Source organism: Seriola aureovittata, chromosome 4 (genome assembly GCF_021018895.1).
Source record: "Seriola aureovittata isolate HTS-2021-v1 ecotype China chromosome 4, ASM2101889v1, whole genome shotgun sequence".
NCBI lineage: Eukaryota > Metazoa > Chordata > Actinopteri > Carangiformes > Carangidae > Seriola > Seriola aureovittata.
The window spans coordinates 29639288-29657404 of NC_079367.1; the positions used below are offsets into that span (position 1 = coordinate 29639288).

The following is an 18117-nucleotide window of genomic DNA, read 5'->3' on the forward strand; positions in this document are numbered from 1 at the left end:
ACTTCACAAGTTCTCAGCTCCACTGTGTTTAACATGTATTGAAACACACAGGAGCAGTGATTAAACAGCAGCTCTATTATAATATTAACTAAATTTACTTTTTGAGTGAAACCTTCACTTTACCGTCTGTTTTCTAAAGTTTCTTGTAGTAGAAATAACAAAAATGATAATAATAATAATAATAATAATAATAAAGTGGTGTAAATGTTTTTTGTGTATTGATGATCATTAATAACCATGTTAAAATAATTCAATATTGACCTTCCTGTGTTCTGCAGAGGGTGTGTTCCATTTCAATCTCTCAGGTCTGGGTTTAGACTCTCAGGTCTGGGTTTAGACTCTCAGGTCTGGGTTTAGACTCAGGTCTGGGTTCAGACTCAGGTCTGGGTTCAGACTCTCAGGTCTGGGTTTAGACTCTCAGGTCTGGGTTCAGACTCAGGTCTGGGTTCAGACTCTCAGGTCTGGGTTCAGACTCTCAGGTCTGGGTTTAGACTCAGGTCTGGGTTCAGACTCAGGTCTGGGTTCAGACTCTCAGGTCTGGGTTTAGACTCTCAGGTCTGGGTTCAGACTCAGGTCTGGGTTAAGGTCTTTCCTCAGACAGCAGGAGGACAGTTTCTCTCCTCACAGCAACAAACAAATAATAATATCGATGCTTACTGATCATTTTCCCGCCTCGCTCCTGCAGCAGTAAATGTGACAGAAGGACTGAGAGAGAGACGAGGACCTGGTCCGATATGAGACTGACCGGTCACGAACAGCTGCACTCACCTCATGATGCAGGAAACTTCTTCAGCTGCTGTTCTCGCTCCGTCTGACGAACCAGACTCAGAGACCAGAGGACCAGTCGGCGTGTGACGTGTCTGAACGCGTACACGTCATCACGTCAGGTCCGGGGAGGGGAGAGGGGGGTTACTACATAAATTCACTTAAATAATATCGAACCTTCACAGTGAACTTGGGCATGAGATTTTTTCAGCATTTATCCAAATACTATCAAGTTCTGGTAAATACTGAGATTAATTAGAGAATCTAACATATTATATATTATATTATATTAGGCTATAGAATAATTAATCTTTGTTTGGCTCTGACGTTCAGACAGTTTAACCTTTGACTGAGGCGCCAGCTGACTTCTGTGTGTGTGTGTGTGTGTGTGTGTGGGGGGGGGGGGTGTCTGTCATACACACACAGCAGTTCACTGGACATTTATGACTGGTTGCTCAGAGACTCTTCCTCCTCCTCTTCCTCTTCTGTCTCCGTAATTTAACCCCTTGTTGCCATGGTGACCTGACACCATGCCGCAGGTATTATTTAACCTGTATTTCAGATTCTACTGTCACTACTACTCTTTAATGAACAGTTGTAACCGTCCTGCGCGGGTTTTCTCCCCCCTTAGCGGGTGGAGGTTCTGGTGATGGGGGAATTGGGGAGGGGGTGATGCCCTCCTCTGGTCCTTGTTACCCGGCTCCTGCAAGCCTGACCCAGCCTTCATCCTTCCCGCCATGCCGACCCGACAGAAGCAACTCATTTTCTCCCTCTGCGGGGTCTTCGGCTTCTCCTGCGCCCTTACGGCCGCGGTGGCCACCGGGCTGCCGTTCTGGCTCAACGGGACCGTGCTGTGCCGGACCGGGGCCGACCTGGTTAATGCCACCGGACCCGAGCTGGACAAGTTCTTGGGAGACCTGAGCTACGGACTCTTCCACGGACAGAGAGTGAAACAGTGCGGACTGGGAGGGAGACCGTCCAGGTTCTCATGTGAGTTTCTGATCAGAGGCGAACCGGACTGAACCGGGTTTTACAGGTCGGACAGACAGACCAGGAGCAGAGGTGACGGAAGGTTTGAGTTTTTCTCGACTTAGCTCAGTCCTCATGTAGAAAATGTTTCAGCAGCAGGTGGATGAACAGGTGTTAGAACTCACCTGTATCAATTATTCACGCACAGTCTGAATAATTTAGAATGGCTTTAAATAGGCATGACAGTCCTGACTCTGACAGTCCACCTGCAGAATCAGTACTTTGATCTTTACTTGAAGTACATTGTTATGATACTTTCTTACTTTTAGTCAGCTCTGAATGCAGCACTCTTACTGGTCACAGAATACTACACTCTGGTTTGATAGTGAAGGTAATAATCAATAATGAAAGTGAAGGTCGTAATCAATAATGACAGTGAGGGTAATAATGAATAATGAAAGTAATAACAAATAATGACAGTGTAGGTTATAATCAGTAATGAAGGTATTAATCAATAATGAAAGTATTAATCAATAATGAAGGTAATAATCAATAACGAAGGTATTAATCAATAATGACGGTATTAATCAATAATGAAGGCAGACTGAGTGTTCTGTTCTTCATTCACTGCTTCTCTCGGACTCAAACTCACACATAGACCCTCAGAGCCTCATACAGGTCTTCAGACAGGAAGAGCTGATCCAGAACCAGCAGAGTCTCATGGAGTCCTGTGAGGACTGTCAGGACCCAGTTCTGGTGTAGTTCTCATCAGTAACCAGTTTTCTTTCCTCGGGGAGGCTCTCTTGTTTTTTACTGGGGTCTGTGGAGGCTGCACACTGGTGCAGAGCACATTGAATACTGGTCCCACTTAATGAGAGCAGTCGTCCCTCACTAACAAGATTTCTGCCTGACTGGACCAGATCTGACTGGACGAGTTCTGATGAGGGAACAAAGCGGCTCTGTTCCTGTCTGAGGACTCAGTGGAATCAGTTCCTCTGTGAACCTCGTCTGAATTCATCAGATCTCAGGTTAACAAACTTTATTTCACAATTTATAAACATGAATGAATGAACTTGACAGTTTACTTAGCTCATTACGGGATATTTTCAAAAGAAACAGAACTAGCATATTAACAGACTTCCCAGCATGCATTGAGAGTTGAGACAGTTCATGTGTCGCCTGCTCGTCATTGGTGCGTCATATCCTCTGCTTGTTATTAGTGATCATATCTTTGCTGTTTGTTGTTGTTTGCACTGAATAAAACATTTCCTCCATAAAGGACACTTAGAATGAAGCAGAGACCAGCACCTCTAAACCTCAGTCTCCTTTAGTTTTAAACATCAGTCTAGGAACAGTCAGCAAACCCAGACCACAGGACTGTAGAGACCTGCAGGTATCAGGAGGTGGGAGCCTGACCTAGAACTCTACAGGTGATCACCAGGACTTTTAACTGGACCCCGGATTCCTAATTTGATGGGGAGCCAGTGAAGAGCAGTTAGAGACAGTTTGACATGGGACCTGGTCCAGAGTCCAGCAGCAGTATTCCAGACCACTTGTAAATGATCCAGGGAAGATGCAGTCGTCAAGATGGGATGATATAAAAACCTTGATTAACATATCCCTCTTCACCCGAGACACGAGGGGCCTGAGCTTTACAGTGTTGAGTGAATCAAACATTTAACATGTAGGTCCAGAATCAGAACGTAGTCCACAGTGACTCCTAGATTTCATATGGATGATTTAACCCAAAAGCTGAGAGACTCCAGACTATCAGTTATTTTAGAGAAACACTCAGAGGGGCAGGGATTCAGATCTCATTAGCAGCCATCACCAGTATGAAGACCACATTGTTGAAAGACATGAATCATTTTTCCAAAGGGTGTCTGATCTGGATTAATAGAGGCCACTTTGCCAGTGCTGAAAGGCGGTGTTCGTTAAAAGAAGTCAACATTGTTGTAGAATGGGATTAATAGTTCAGAGCTAGGATTGGTTATAGGTGATTTACATTCTCCAGACTGCTTCACAGCCCCAGAGGATCCATTACTTACGCCAGATCTCAGCAAACACTTGTTCTGGACCGGGATGGCACAACTGCCTATCAAACTGCTTAATTAGAAGTCGGGTAGTCGGGTGAGCTGGGTCCATACAACTGGGTGCTGAATTGCTGGGTCTTGGTCTTCTGCTTTGCGAAGCCTTTCCCCAACACGGATGAGATCTCCAGACTCGTCTAACTCTTGTGCTAAGGTAAGTAACCTACTGTTAGATGCAAAAGGCTTACCATGCTTCAGGAGATGGAGCTCTTCCTGAAAGCTGTCCTGCTGAGTCTCCACCTCTCGGTAGTGGTCAGCTGTAAGGGGTTCTCCCGGTTTGGTCGCCTGGAGTGAGCGAGGAGGAAGGACAGGTAAGTTTTCCCATTACTGTCCATTGCTCTCAAATAGGCGACCGAGCAATATGCCTGCTCTGAGGCGTCGCAAAAAGATATGAATCTCTTTGTAGATATTGGACTGGTCTTCTTCAGGAGGGATGTAAAGGGGGATGTAAGGTTATGTGATGGAGCACCTGTAACCCGGACTCCCAGTTCTTCCATTCCTGCATGAGGTTTGGGGGAAGCGTCATCCCAGTCACGTTGCTTTTCCCAGAGGCATCTCACCAGCATCTTATCCCTGAGTGGCATAGGGCAGGATGAATCCTAAAGGATCTTATTGGTTCGCCAAGACCTTGTAAACATTCCTCATGGTTAAAGCTCCATAGTCTACTGGTCAATGCTTGTATCCCAAGACATCTGCATCACAGCACCAGCTGAGCCCCAGAGCTGACTCGGTGGAGTCATTCTTACGTTGTGCCAACCAGAGTTCAAAGCTCTCTGACCTGGCTTCCTTGGGCAGGTGGTTGACAACACTGGCCCACTGCCGAAGGTCAAACCCACCAGAGCCCAGGAGGGCTCTGAGATTGTCAACCAGAGTTTATGCTTCTTCTGGGGTGGGTATGCTCTGCAGAAAACCGGATGGCGTCGTCTGGTTGGCTGTGGTGGATAACATGTCCCTGCAGGGCAAATGTAGCGCAGACCAAATGGGAGCACCTGCCACTCGTACACTGTCGTCGGGTCCTCACAGTTAATGTGACGCCACACAAATCACAGGAGGGGGTAATCTTCAGGGAGGAGGCAAACTTGATGGAACATCACCTCTTAAGCTTGGCATAACAGTTTCCTTGGGTCGGAGAGATGAGCCATGTCCCCTTTCCATAGCAGGGGGGTTGCATAATGTGGCACACCCTCCACCTCTACACAGGTGGTCTTAGTCTCCAACAGGTCGATGGCAACTTGGTCTTGGCGGGAGTGAGTTATGATCTTCTCACACTGGAATGGTAGGGTATCAATCTGCCAGATCTTCTGGACATACTGAAACAGCTCTGTGGTTGGGGACTTGACTGCAGCCACCAAGCATTGCTGCAGATACTGTGGTCTTCACAGGACCCTGTAGGGCCCAGCCTAACTTGCCCACACTGCAGCCGGCCCACTTGGAGGGCCAAACCGTACCGTTTCAGTAGGAGTAACTGGTGGGGATGATCACTACCAATAAGCAGCAGGGGGCGAACATTCTTAAAAGATGGGATTGGCAGACCTATGAGATGTCTGTATTTCTGCTGGAGTACATCAGTTGTGTAGGTGTGGTTGGCTAAGCCGAGGCAGGGTGCAGTGAAAGCCTCGGTTATGTGGTATTTGACCTTTGGCTTAGCTGGGGAGGAGATGCTGAAAGACACAGAGGCACAGCTGAAGGTCTGGACTTCCTGCCTGATGGTGCGTAGTGTAAGATCTTTGGGTGAGCCCCGCAGACCCAGCTCCCGTGCGGTGGCAGGAAGCAACATTGTTCTCCCCGACTCATCATCCAGTATGGCGTAAGTGTCGAGCGTCTTATCATTGTGATGGATGAGGACCCAAAGGACCTTCAGTAGGACTCTACTGCTCTCTGTTGGCCTATTGAGCATTTCAGTGTTCACAGTTTGTTTATTCTTGGCATCTGTTCTTTAGCTGGCCTTATGTCGACTTCATGGAGAACCCGAATGGCTTCCCCTGGCAAAGACCGCAAGGCCTCTTAAGGTTACACTGGGCAGCTTAGTGGGGCCTAGCACAGCCCAAGCATCTCTCATTAGTCTTAATCCACTCTGCTAAGGTGTCTGATGATAACTTGGTGACCTCTGTACACTGACTGAGGAAGTGGACTGAATTCTCACAGAATGGACAGTACGGGGTGCTCTTGGTCTTCCTCCCAGAGCTACACTATACAGATCCTACACACTGTCTCATCATATGTTCTGACATCTTATGACCATGTTTCTGCAGGACTATGATATATGTTTATTTGGGCTTTCACTGATTCTACTGTTCAGGAATTGTCCAGGTCAACATGGCTCCATTTTTCATAAAGTCTGTTTAATTGTATTTATATTCTGCCTCATTTCATTTCATTAAAATAAATCCCTGGTACTGTCCCAGAGAGTTGTATGTGGTTCAACAGCTCGTTCACTGTTTCCTCTCACCTGCTTGTTCTCCTCTCTCTCTACCAGTATTCACAGACCTGCTGAGTGCAATCCCAGCAGGCATCCACATCACCGTCATCTTCTTCTGTTGTGTTGTGATCCTCTTCTCCTCTGTGGCCTCCGGCTTCTTCTTCTTCAACGCCTTTGGAAGACCCTATGAAACGCTGCAAGGCCCCATGGGACTTTATCTGTGGACCTTCATCTGCTGTAAGAAACACCTCATACATGTCTGTCACTGACTCCTGGTACTAATGATGATCTTCTGCTTTAAACAGTTCAGATTCATCTTCATCTGACACAGCAAACTGGTTTGATAAACAAAAAGAGATTTTACTCTGAAGCATTTTTACTTTTATCTTTTACTTCAGTCCTGAACCTGTCTCAGAGCAGTTAAAATAAATACATCAATAAATACAGGCCTGATGACAGTGTAAGAGCTCTCTGCTGGTACATCTGATTTAAGTTCACTAAGTGCACTGAGCTCCACAGTTAGATCAAGTTTGATTCTGCTGCAAAGAAATATACCTAAACTTAGCTCAGCTCACAGCATAAAGACATGAAGATTTAAAGACATTAACACATGAAGATATGACATAAACACATCTGAGGAGGGATCAGCCTTTACAGACAGACAGTGGAAAATATCTTCTTATTTAATCCAGCATCACCTCAAACTAATTAACAAACTGTCATGGTACAAATCTGTGCCTCTGTTGGGCCTGGAGGTTAGAGTGTGTTTGAATAGGTTAAACACATGTTGTCATGTGGCATGCTGGGATATGAAATACCCTCTTGACCCTGGAATCAGTTTAAAGATGCAGACAAACAGCCGGTGTCACAGGTGATGACAGGTGAGATGTTAGTGACAGGTGATGAAAGGTGAGATATCAGTGATGACAGATGATGACAGGTGAGATGTTAATGATGACAGGTGATGAAAGATGTTGATAGGTGAGATGTTAGTGACAGGTGAGATATCAGTGATGACTGGGTCTTTGTTGGGACCTGGTGTAGTGTTGTCATGTTGAACCAGAAATGAGACAAACTGTCAGAACTATCTTTAAGAAGAAACCAATGTTCTCTGTGTATGAGCCCGAACAGCAGCTGCTGGTTTATGGTAACGTCTGGTCTGTCCTGCAGGTCTGTGCAGCTTTCTAGTGATGATCCTGTTTGCGTCTGAGGTGAAGCTCCATCACCTCTCGGACCGAATCGCCAATTTTAACGAGGACAACTTCGTCTACCAGACGTACAGTGAGAGCTACGACCAATCCTTCTGGCTCTTCTTCCTCATCTTCCTCCTCCACGGACTCAACATCCTGCTGATCAGACTGGCAGGATTCCAGTTTCCCTTCCAGGAAACCAAAGAGCTGGACCTGAGTGGGGGGGCAGCTGACCTCATGTACTGAGGAAACCTGAAGTATCTGTGAGACCAGCATGACACTGAAGTCTAGTGTCCTCTGTGAGAAACAGACAAACTGGAGCTGAACCTGGGCTCGTATTCACAAAGTATCTTAAGGCTAAAAATAGCTCCTAACTTCTCGATTTAGGAGAAACTCCTAAAAGTAATGGGCATGTTTTATGACTCTTCATTTTAATGAAGACTAAGACTAATTCACAAAGCCACTTAGCGCTAAAAGTAGCACCTAAGTCTGGGAAAAGTTAGAAGTAGTGGAGAGGACTCCTAACTCACTAAGATCGAATCATAAAGAATCTTAAAGAGCTGATGTCATTCCACGCTGCAGTGTTTTGGAAACCTTAAACGATGCTGAATTACTGAATGAAGATACAACTCAACCAGGAGGGAAAAATGATCGTTGTGGAGTTTGTAAAGGATGCAATAACATCTCTTACCAACTGAAACAACCCGATCAGCACGGAAATTAAGTGTTACTGCTGCTACTTGGCAACAGAGAAAACGCAACTTTACAATGCTGACAGGTGGAGATCTCTCAGCCGTCTGTTCACCAAACAATAAATGTGTCTGTAGACTCAACATCATCGGACAGTTCATACCATTTCCTTTAGATGTTCAACAACTACAGAGAAATAAAGCAGCTTCATGGCAATTGCCGGTCTACCCGCTGTGTGTCTGCACCATCACAGTGTCCAGGATCTACACACGAGTCATGGATCTGAATGGAGAGTGACCTGATCAGCTGTTTGAAAGGATCATATTCCAGCTGGATGTCACCTGGTGGGACAGTGGAAATCTTCTCACACCTCAACCCACAGCTACATTACAACACTACGCTACAACAGACTGTGGTTAATAGGCTGCCAGTTAGCTTTAGTTAGGTCAACTATGACAGGTGAGGTTTTTCTTTTATTTTTCCATTGAGTGAATTGGTTTTATAGTAAAATTTTATTCTCCTGGGTCGACACAGACGTTATCATACAGATGCATTTAAAAGAATGCACTACTTTTGTAAACAGCATCTAATCCGTTATTATTTCATTTGTATTTGTTTATTTCTCAGTGTTTTTTTTATTATTACTGTGGGATGTTGCGCCGGCACAGACTGGTCTCTCATCAACCAATCACTGTAGTTCCTGCAAGCGAGTTTGTTCATGAGAACTGAAGTCAGCCAGGAGTTTTGACTTTTCCTTACTAAAAGCTTTGTGAAGAGGTCTTAGGAGAAAACCTTTAGTAAGAAACTTTTAGTGTGTCTTAGGAGTGCTCTTAGTGGTAAGATAAAAAGCTTTGTGACTACGGACCCTGGTCTGGATCTGGTCTGTTGTCACGTAGTGAGAGGATCAGTCCAAACGCTGCAACTAACACTGATAATGATTAAACCTTTAGTCTGTAAAATGTCAGAATAAAGAAAAATGTCCGACTGGACTTCTTAGGGCCCCAAAGGTCCCAGGTTTCCTCCATATCAGTTGGGTCTACATAATTCGAATCATCATTAATCAATTAGACATTTCATGTTGGGTCCTCAATGTTGTGATTATGTGCTGGGACTGTCAGAATTTTGTTGACCTGATGTCAAGTTTAGTTTTATCAGATTGTTTATCAGTTGTTGAATTTTTCTGTGTCAGTGATGAACAGACAGAAAAATATTTTATTCCATTACAGAAGAACTGTCAATGTTTTTTCTTTAATAATCAATTGATTGATCAGTGAATAAAATTATTCCCTGAAATGAACATGATCTAATGTCTGGTTCAGTCGTGTTGAGTTCACTGTCAGAGAAAAGCAGAAAATATTCACCTGAGAAAATTAATTTAATGATTAGTCGATTATCAAGTTTTTTGCCAATTTTCTGTCAATTGATTAATCAACTAATCTGGAACGCTGGCTGGTTTCAGTTTCTGGAGAAACACAACAACAGATTTTTGCCCCGGGCCCCTCAGGAGGTGAATCATCAGTGTGAAAGAAACATTCACAGGAACTGGAACCTGAACAATTTGAACATTTTGTCAAGACTCTGAATCTCATCAAATATGATCAAAATGTTTCAGTCAACGTTGGTCCAACACATGAATGTTTATGATGTGAAAACTCATCAGTATGAAGTGAAACGGTCAGTCTGAGTTGGTGAATTGCTGATGGACATTATTCATCAAGTCTTAATAAAATTCTTTCATTCATCAAAAGTTGTACAAATTTGAAATGGCTGCATTTATACTGTGTTCACATGATAAAGTGTGTGTGTGTGTGTGTGTGTGTGTGTGTGTGTGTGTGTGTGTGTGTATGGTGATACATAAATAGCCTCTTACCACTCAGGTGAAGCCTCACTTTGGTCGGCTGCAGATAAGACTGATCCTGATCATCTCTGTTCTTCCTACTCAGCTTGTTCTCTGTCAAATTTGTTTACGATCTGATTTTAACAGATTTTTGTGCTGTTGTTTTATAAGACTTGTTCCAGTTTCAGAACCAGGATTACAGAATGAAAAAAAGAATAAATGATAATCTGTAAAACGTGTGGTAAAGATTTTAAAATGTTAATTTTAATGAACAAATACAAAAGAAGAACAATCGGACACATCTGAATACTTTGCAGCCATGTAAGGTCAAAATGTCAAACAAGAGGACCGTATTCAGAGTTTAACTTATTTAACTTACAAATAAGTTAAACTCTGAATAAGGTTCACTTGTTGGATTTGAGATATCAGGTACCATTTTTCCATGATTGGTTGACAAACGTTTGTGGGTGTGTTCAAATCAATTTAACCTGCTCTTAAATGTTACAGCTAATTACAACCAAACTCAAATCTACAGAGTGAGAGGATGAACTGCTGAGTGTCATGTGGGGTCACCACTGGGAGGCGCCATAGTTTAAATAGTATAAATAAACAAAAAAATTCCTGGAGAAATTTTGAATGTGCCTGATGCTTGGTGCGTGTACTTCACTCCTCTCGTTTCAATCTGTACAAAGGACGTTACTTTCAGTTTCGTTCATGTCGTAGAGACTCATCCTGACACTGACCTCAGTCACTGCAGGTGTCCCTCACTAAGCCTTTTGAGCCTGTCACGACTGGCCACAATAACCTCACACTGATGGTTTCACAATCAAATTTGTCCCCACAACCAAAGCAAGACATCTATACACACATGTACATGACCCAACAGAAGTTGATCTGCAATAAAGCTGTACCACTATATCCCCATATAGACGATAGCTTCTAAGATCAAACTTTTATGACCTATCTCTTATTTTGAAAGTGTCTGTGCCTTTGTGTTTTGCAGTATAAATTGCTTAAGTTTTTGTACAACAGAGCCAATAATTCCCTCTTACTATGTTGAGACTTTTATTTTGAAGGTTCATCCAAATTGTGGAGATGCTGTATGTGTGTTTCTGTCAATATATTTGTGTGTGTGTGTGTGTGTGTGTGTGTCTGTGTGTGTGTGTGTGTGTGTGTGTGTATATTCACCCCCACCAAACATTATGACCCCATGACCACGCCATTGGAGATTATTCAAGAAAAACCACAATCGGATGACGTCGCACAGGTACCGTTGGATGTGGAATCCCCGCAAATATCCAGTTGGTTCCATGCTGAAGAACCCCAGGTTCCCGGTATGGGTCTGCTGTATAAACAGTAGTCACTCAGTGGTGTTCAGTCTGAACCACTTGCTGCTCTCTGATTGTAGGATGGAGCACCTGTTCTACCTGTACTACTAAAATGGCCAGAGCTCTCAGAGGACTGCAGTACATACTCCCACCACTGGGAGTGTGTGTCTGACAGAAGTGTAGTGTTACGGCACTTCTAACTGTTTTTATAGCCAATTTTGACCAAAAAGTACCTGGAACTAAAAGGTTCCTATGGCCCATTGTTGTCTGCGTTTCCACTGCGGCCTTAAGTCCCGGGAAGATTATGCAAGATTATTACTTGACATTACTCACAGCACTTTAACATAACATTAACGAAAATACGGGACAAACTGCGTATTCAAAGTTCCTGAACCTTTGGAAAGTACTACCCCCCGACCAGGGACTTTTTGGGGGTTAATCAATTACCCTGAAATTAAATTTAAACCCTGGTTCCTGCGGTTTATACGCGAATAGTTTCTCAAAAGGTTCCTGGTTCTTGGGGAAAGTTCCTGCGGTGGAAACGCAGCTTTTGATCAATAACCAATATGAGTAGAAAGCTGTAGAGCCATGTGATCAACAACACAGCTTCAACCCCTCAGGGCTGCTGGTGGGGGTCACCAGTGACCTAGTCCATGTCTGTGGAAATATGACAGAACCTAATGTGACCCACGGAGACCTTCATGTTCAGTCCTTGTTCTAGAATGATCATGACTGTTGGATGTGCACATGACACGGAGCTGCAGTCTGTCTGAGGTACAGTAAATCCTGAATCCTTCAGATCAAGAAGAAACAGTCCGTTTTCAGAGGTGGTTCAGGTAGAACTTTATTCCTGGACCCAACATGTTTATGGTGATGTGATTCTGCCCCCTGGTGGACACATTCATTTCTACAGGATCATGTGGATTTAAGAGTTTTACCCGCTGTATCATTGTAATATTAACATTGTTTCCCCTCCAGCAGTCGTAAGTCCCTGCTTGTTGGTTGTCTTCTGGGTTTTGCTCTCAGTTTTTACCCCCTCTGAGGACTAGCAGGGGTCCTGAGGAGGCTCCTGGACTCCTCGACTGTGTTTCCCTGTATTCAGAACTGTCTCAGACTGTTCAAGTCTTTAAACCATACCACTCCACTGCAGTGAGGTGTACCGCACTCCTCCGTCCGGCCCCGGCGAGCAGAGCAGGACCGTCTTCTTTACATTGGATCCCAGACGAGCCACAGAGAGGAGGTCCAGCAGAGGGACCGCCTCATCAAGGGACAAACAGACGGCTATGAAGTGGGCGTGGAAACGAAGAGGGTCACCTGGAGAGGGAGAGAGAGACAGTCTGTGAGAGTCCACCAAATCTGAACCACAACCAATACACAGTCCACCAAATCTGAACCACAACCAAGACCTGTAGACCACAAACAGACAGACTAAAATATCAGAATAAACAGGATAAAGAGACAAAACATAAAACCTCAACTATACAGAGCAAAAGGCTTGAAGCTGGAGGAAGCTGGTTTCAGGGTTTGAGGCTGGTCTCAGATTTTGATTCTGGTTTCTGTTTTCGAGGCTGGTTGCAGGGTTTGAGGTTGGACTCTTTAAAAACATTACAACTGTATAAAAACAACTGAGAGGAATCAGACTGACCTGGATATACGAGGAAGTCTCCCCCAAACTTCCCTGCTGAGGTCAGGTAGAAGCCCCGCCCACTCAGGTCTCTGAACACCTGGTACCTAATGTCACAATGCGGGCTGTACTGTGCTCTGATTGGCCAGTCAGCTTGCAGAAAGGCACGGTCCTTGGGGCAGTAGGTAAGTCCGGCCCTCACCGTGCTCAGCTGGACCGCCATCGCCGATCGAGGGAAGGAAAAGCTCCGGTCCAGGGCCTCCAGGCGGCCCTGCAGGGCCTTGGCTGAGGTCCCAGGTCCAGCATGTGAACCTGAAGGGGACCAGGACCAGAACATCAGACCGCAGGGATCAAGACTACTGACCTGCATCAAGTGAAAGGTCATTATGGAAACGCTCTCACCTGTATGTGATGAGGTCATGGCTTGCAGCAGCGCTGATTTCCTGTCCTCAAGAGCGAGGACACTCTGCTCCACAAAACTCCTCTGCTGCTCCTCCCTGTACTTCTCCACCCACTGACAGATCTCCTCCCCGACTCCATCCTGGTGAAACCGACAACCAAATTAAACACACCCTCCTCCATCCAGCTGACAACAAATCAACTATATGATTACTTTTATGTATGTTAGCTGTCCAACCATGTTACCAGCTGATTGACTGACCGTGTTACTAACTAGTTAACTGACCTATTTACCAGCAAGTTAACTGACCTGGTCACCAGCAGGTGAACTGACCTAGTTACTAGCAGGTTAACTGACCCTTTTTACCAGCAGGTTAACCGACCTGATCACCAGCAGGTGACTGACCTTATTACTAGAAGGTTAACTGACCTGTTTACCTGCAGGTTAACTAATCTGCTCACCAGCTGGTTAACTAACCTGGTTACCAGCTGGTTAACTGACCTGGTAACCATCTGGTTAACGCTAGGTTATCTGGCCTAGTTACCAGCAGGTTAATGGTAGGGCAACTGACCTGGTTACTAGCAGGTAAAGCAGCAGCAGCCTGGTGTTCACTCAGCAGTCTCTCCTCCTCTGGCAGCAAGAGTAGTGGTCTTCCCAGTCGTCCGTTCTGTCGGGGGGTCCGGGGAAGTGAACCTAACAGTGCCCCCACCAGACCCTGAACCCTGACTGTCTTCAGGTCCTGCACCCTCCACAGCAGGGGGGCAGAGTCACACAGACTGAGACCAACAACATTAGACTGAGACATGTCCTCCTCCTCCTGACAGGCCGGGGGCTCCTCTCTGCAGGGGGGCTCCTCCATCACCAGAACCCGTGGACAGCGAGCAGCAGTGAAACATCAGACACTGATCAGAATAAACCAATAATCAATCATACTGTTTAGTCAAAGAAACAAATTTAGGTCACTGGGGGTCTAATCAGTAACCGTCTGTAGAGTAAAAACAATGAGTGAATCAGTTAGTCGATAACTACTTCTATGACTCATTAACTGTGTCAGTTACAAGAAACTGAACAGAACTTTAACATTTGAAAGAAGAAACCATGAACGAGGAAACAATTCGTCACATTATTCATTCATTTTCTACCACTTATCCTCTAGCAGGGTCGCGGGGGGGCTGGAGCCTATCCCAGCATCTTTTCGGGCGAGAGGCGGGGTACGCCCTGGACAGGTCGCCAGTCCATCGCAGGGCAAACACATAGAGACAGACAACCATTCACACTCACAGCCACACCTATGGTCAATTTAGAGTATCCCATCAGCCTAGTCCCCATGTTGCATGTCTTTGGACTGTGGGAGGAAGCCGGAGAACCCGGAGAGAACCCACACTGGCACGGGGAGAACATGCAAACTCCACACAGAAAGATCCCACGGCCGAGCCGGGACTCCAACCCGTAACCTTCTTGCTGTGAGGCGACAGCGCTAACCACTGCACCACCGTGCAGCCAATTCGTCACATTAGTGATGAGGAAAATAAACCTGGGCCACAGTGGACCACTTTATTAGGCACACCTGTGTCAGTTTAATGCTCTGCTCACCATGATGGTGAGTCTCTGTTTGCTCCACTGCTGTTGTACTGCAGCTGTTTCTAGTACTCACATACATGTGTCAGAATATTAGGAACACTTCTGAATACAAAGCAGTCAACACCATGACTGACTCTGAGCTCAGTGATGAAACACTGAGTGTTTACGTTGACACTACACATCTTTAATAATCATTTACATGCATTTGTCTTTCAAACATGACAATCAGAGATTAGAATGTTTTGCGATTTTTTAAAACTCTGAAACATCAATGATTTTGTTTGGACTTTCATTACGTGGTCAATATTTTCATTCATAAATCAGATTAATATTAAATAGATTTGATTAAATAAAATAGATAAAAATAATCTGAGATCAAAGATCCATTTTCAGTCTCACGTTCACCTGTTCAAAGGTGTTCTCGGGTGGTGGATGTGGATTAGAGCTGCAATTATTTTTCAATTAGTCTATTGATGACCAAAAATCAACCAAAGATTACTATATCAACTATTTTGAGAATTGTTTTAGTCACATCTCAAGTCAAACTATCAACGATTTCATTCTTATTTGTTTTATATGATGATGAACTGGAAATATTCAGACTGATGGTTGAGGTAAAGTCCAACGGGGATTTTATTCTGACTTTTTCTGGATGAAAAAATTACTCAATTAATCAATAATTTATAAATACACTACTCAAAAAAATTAGGGGAACACTTAATCATCACAGTATAACACCAAGTCACTTCAATTTCAGGGATATCAATCCATCCATTTAGGAACATCATCCAGCATGAGCAGTTTGCAGTGGCTCAGTGATGGTCTGGGGAGGCGTATCCTTGGGGGGGTCGCACAGACCTCCATGTCACAGCCAGCGGGACCCTGTCTGCTGTTGGGTACCGGGATGAAATCCTCAGAGTGACTGTCAGACCTGACGCTGGAGCAGTGGGCCCAGGGTTCCTCCTGCTGCAGGACAACGCCCGGCCTCATGAGGCCAGAGTGTGTAGGCAGTCCCTTGATGACAAAGGCATTGATACCTTTGACTGACCTGCACCTTCCCCTGACCTAAATCCAACTGAGAACCTATGGGACGTTATGTATCCGTGCATCTGACAACACCAAGTACCGCCTAAGACAGGTATAGGCACATATAGGCACGTGGGGGCCACACACACTACTGAGTCACATTATGAGCTGCTGTGATGAAATTCACACAGGTTGGCTCAGCCTGTGATTTCAATTTTTTACTTTGGTTTTGGGTGTGATTGTGAATCTAGTCCTCAGTGGGTTGATGATTTTGGTTTCCATTGACCTTTGTTACGTCATTTTGTTCTCAACAAATTATACAATGTACATCTGTAACGATTATCAACTTGAATAATTCTTCATCAAGATCTGATGTGTGATTTAAGTGTTCCCTTAATTTTTTTTTTAGCAGTGTATTAGTTGAAGCCCCCATCTCCTTCCAAGCTTGTCAGAAACAGACACAACCACCTGTGGTCACATGATCAAAAGGTCATATTTAAGTGATGGGATGAGACCTGCCGAAGAAACATACCTGTCACCATGTACTGTATGTTCACTGTAAACTAAGCCGTTCTGTGGTAGTATGAAGAAGACCATGAGCTGCAGCTGAAAGCTCAGAAACAAAGATTTTTGAGTTGATATTATCTGCCAAGGCTACCTGTCTTCATCACACAGGTGTGATAATAACCCTAATGTTCACAGTGGTCACAGACCACACACCTGTGTTCTGCTGCTCATGGTCTATAAATGGAATTTCACTGGTTGTTCAAAATTATAATAATAACAATAAAATATATTGAGAACTCATGAGCTGCTTGTTTCCAGTGTATTGCGGTGATTGACACTGCAGCTCTTCATCACAGATGATGATGATCAGGGAACTGAGCTTCACTGTAGAAACAGGCAGACACTCGGCATCAGTACTTCAGTCACTGTTCACTGCTGTTCACTGAGTAACAGCTGCAGCTTCATCAACAGGACACTGAGTCGCTGCTTCTCCTTAAACATCAACTCTACATCTACTGAGTTAACCAACCGCTCTGTCTATCTGTAACTAACCGCTGACTTACCGGGTCAGTCAGTGAACTAATTAACCAGTTAACCTGACCAGTCAGCCAAGTTCAGATGTTAGCTTACCTTGCTGTGAACACACGTGCGCTGTTTTCACCACGCTGCGCTCCACGACATGCCGTAAAGCGGTGCGGCTGTAGTTTTATCCTGATTATTTGCAAAACAAACAGTGAAAACACGGACACACAACAGCGATGACGAGACACAGCAATTTAACAAACGAGCGCTACTTCGCCTCTCAGCTCAGCAACTCTGTCCACCGGGTTAGTTCGACGTCGACACCGTCACCTCACGGAGACAGCGGGGCTTGGAGGAGCAGAGCAGGACGGACCCGCCCACTCTCTTCAGCCGCCCCGAGAGAACAGAACGAATGCACACAGACAGACCACAGGCAGCAGAACGACCCAATAGGAGTAGAGGCGGAATTGCTGACACACAGGACGTCCAATGACACAGTTTGAGCTCGGAAGTGTCTGCCCACACTGAATCTGGTGTTTATTATAACTGTGTCCAGAGTGTGTGTGACTGTTAGTGTAAACTTTGGAATTTCAATAAGAAACATTGAGTCATTAACAAAATTAGAGAAGTTCCGTTTAAAATTATACACTTGGTTTATCATGTAAACCAGGCACTTTCAAGACTCAGACGATATTGAAGAAGGAAAATGTGTTTTTTGCAGTTAGAAAACAGTAAGTGTCCTGTAGAATATTTAGATCTTGACTGGTTCAACTATTCGTTTAGAAAAGAGAGACTTTTTTTATGATAAGAATGATATTGACTGTAAGAGACATAATATAATTGGACGTTATATATTGATTCATTACACACACTAAAGAACAGTAAAGCAATAAAAACAGTAAACTCTTGTAAAGCCTTAGATATTTTCCTTTTGTCCTTATAAAATACTTTTATTTTTGTTTAATCATCCTTATTTATGTCGCATTTATCTCCTTTTATTGTAATTATTTCATTTGTATGTACTGTTCATATTTTACTATATAGTAAAATAAGTTATGAAGTTATGATTGTTTCCTCGATTTTCAATGTTTGTTTTTAGACAAAATGGAAAATGTTTTGAATAATAAAGCATTTAAAATAAAAAAACTTTAACAAACTTTAATCTGTAA

General features: G+C 44.2%; 3 protein-coding genes across 4 annotated transcripts in view; 1 reads left to right on the forward strand and 2 right to left on the reverse strand.

Moving 5' to 3' along the window:
* masp1 (MBL associated serine protease 1) overlaps positions 1–840 on the reverse strand; it is a 20908-nt gene extending 20068 nt beyond the window's left edge. For both annotated transcript variants that reach the window (XM_056373625.1, XM_056373627.1), the window contains exon 1: positions 769–840. In XM_056373625.1, the coding sequence (XP_056229600.1) occupies positions 769–773 (5 nt within the window). In that variant the 5' untranslated portion in view covers positions 774–840. The remainder of the gene's footprint in view (positions 1–768) is intronic.
* Positions 841–1322: 482 nt separating this feature from the next.
* Positions 1323–10101, forward strand: clrn1 (clarin 1). Its single transcript, XM_056373661.1, has 4 exons — positions 1323–1755; positions 6301–6480; positions 7414–7690; positions 7744–10101. The coding sequence occupies exons 1-3, from the start codon at positions 1503–1505 to the stop codon at positions 7677–7679; spliced, it is 699 nt and encodes a 232-aa protein (XP_056229636.1). The 5' UTR covers positions 1323–1502; the 3' UTR covers positions 7680–7690; positions 7744–10101.
* A 101-nt stretch (positions 10102–10202) lies between these two features.
* Positions 10203–17313, reverse strand: tsen34 (TSEN34 tRNA splicing endonuclease subunit). The gene is made up of 6 exons (XM_056373659.1): positions 17221–17313; positions 17057–17137; positions 13884–14214; positions 13315–13453; positions 12934–13224; positions 10203–12602 (listed from the first exon to the last, which is right to left on the reverse strand). The coding sequence occupies exons 3-6, from the start codon at positions 14169–14171 to the stop codon at positions 12415–12417; spliced, it is 906 nt and encodes a 301-aa protein (XP_056229634.1). The 5' UTR covers positions 14172–14214; positions 17057–17137; positions 17221–17313; the 3' UTR covers positions 10203–12414.
* Positions 17314–18117: the final 804 nt, after the last annotated feature.

Excerpts from the sequence above, each read along its gene's own strand:
- tsen34 (XM_056373659.1), bottom strand. The coding sequence starts at position 14,171 with ATGGAGGAGCCCCCCTGCAGAGAGGAGCCCCCGGCCTGTCAGGAGGAG. Across the intron at positions 13,454-13,883 it reads CTTTACCTGCTAGTAACCAG|GATGGAGTCGGGGAGGAGAT; the intron begins GTCAGTTGCCCT and ends CGGTTTCACCAG. Across the intron at positions 12,603-12,933 it reads AGACTTCCTCGTATATCCAG|GTGACCCTCTTCGTTTCCAC; the intron begins GTCAGTCTGATT and ends CTCCCTCTCCAG.
- clrn1 (XM_056373661.1), top strand. The coding sequence starts at position 1,503 with ATGCCGACCCGACAGAAGCAACTCATTTTCTCCCTCTGCGGGGTCTTC. Across the intron at positions 1,756-6,300 it reads GAGACCGTCCAGGTTCTCAT|TATTCACAGACCTGCTGAGT; the intron begins GTGAGTTTCTGA and ends TCTCTCTACCAG. Across the intron at positions 6,481-7,413 it reads TCTGTGGACCTTCATCTGCT|GTCTGTGCAGCTTTCTAGTG; the intron begins GTAAGAAACACC and ends TCTGTCCTGCAG.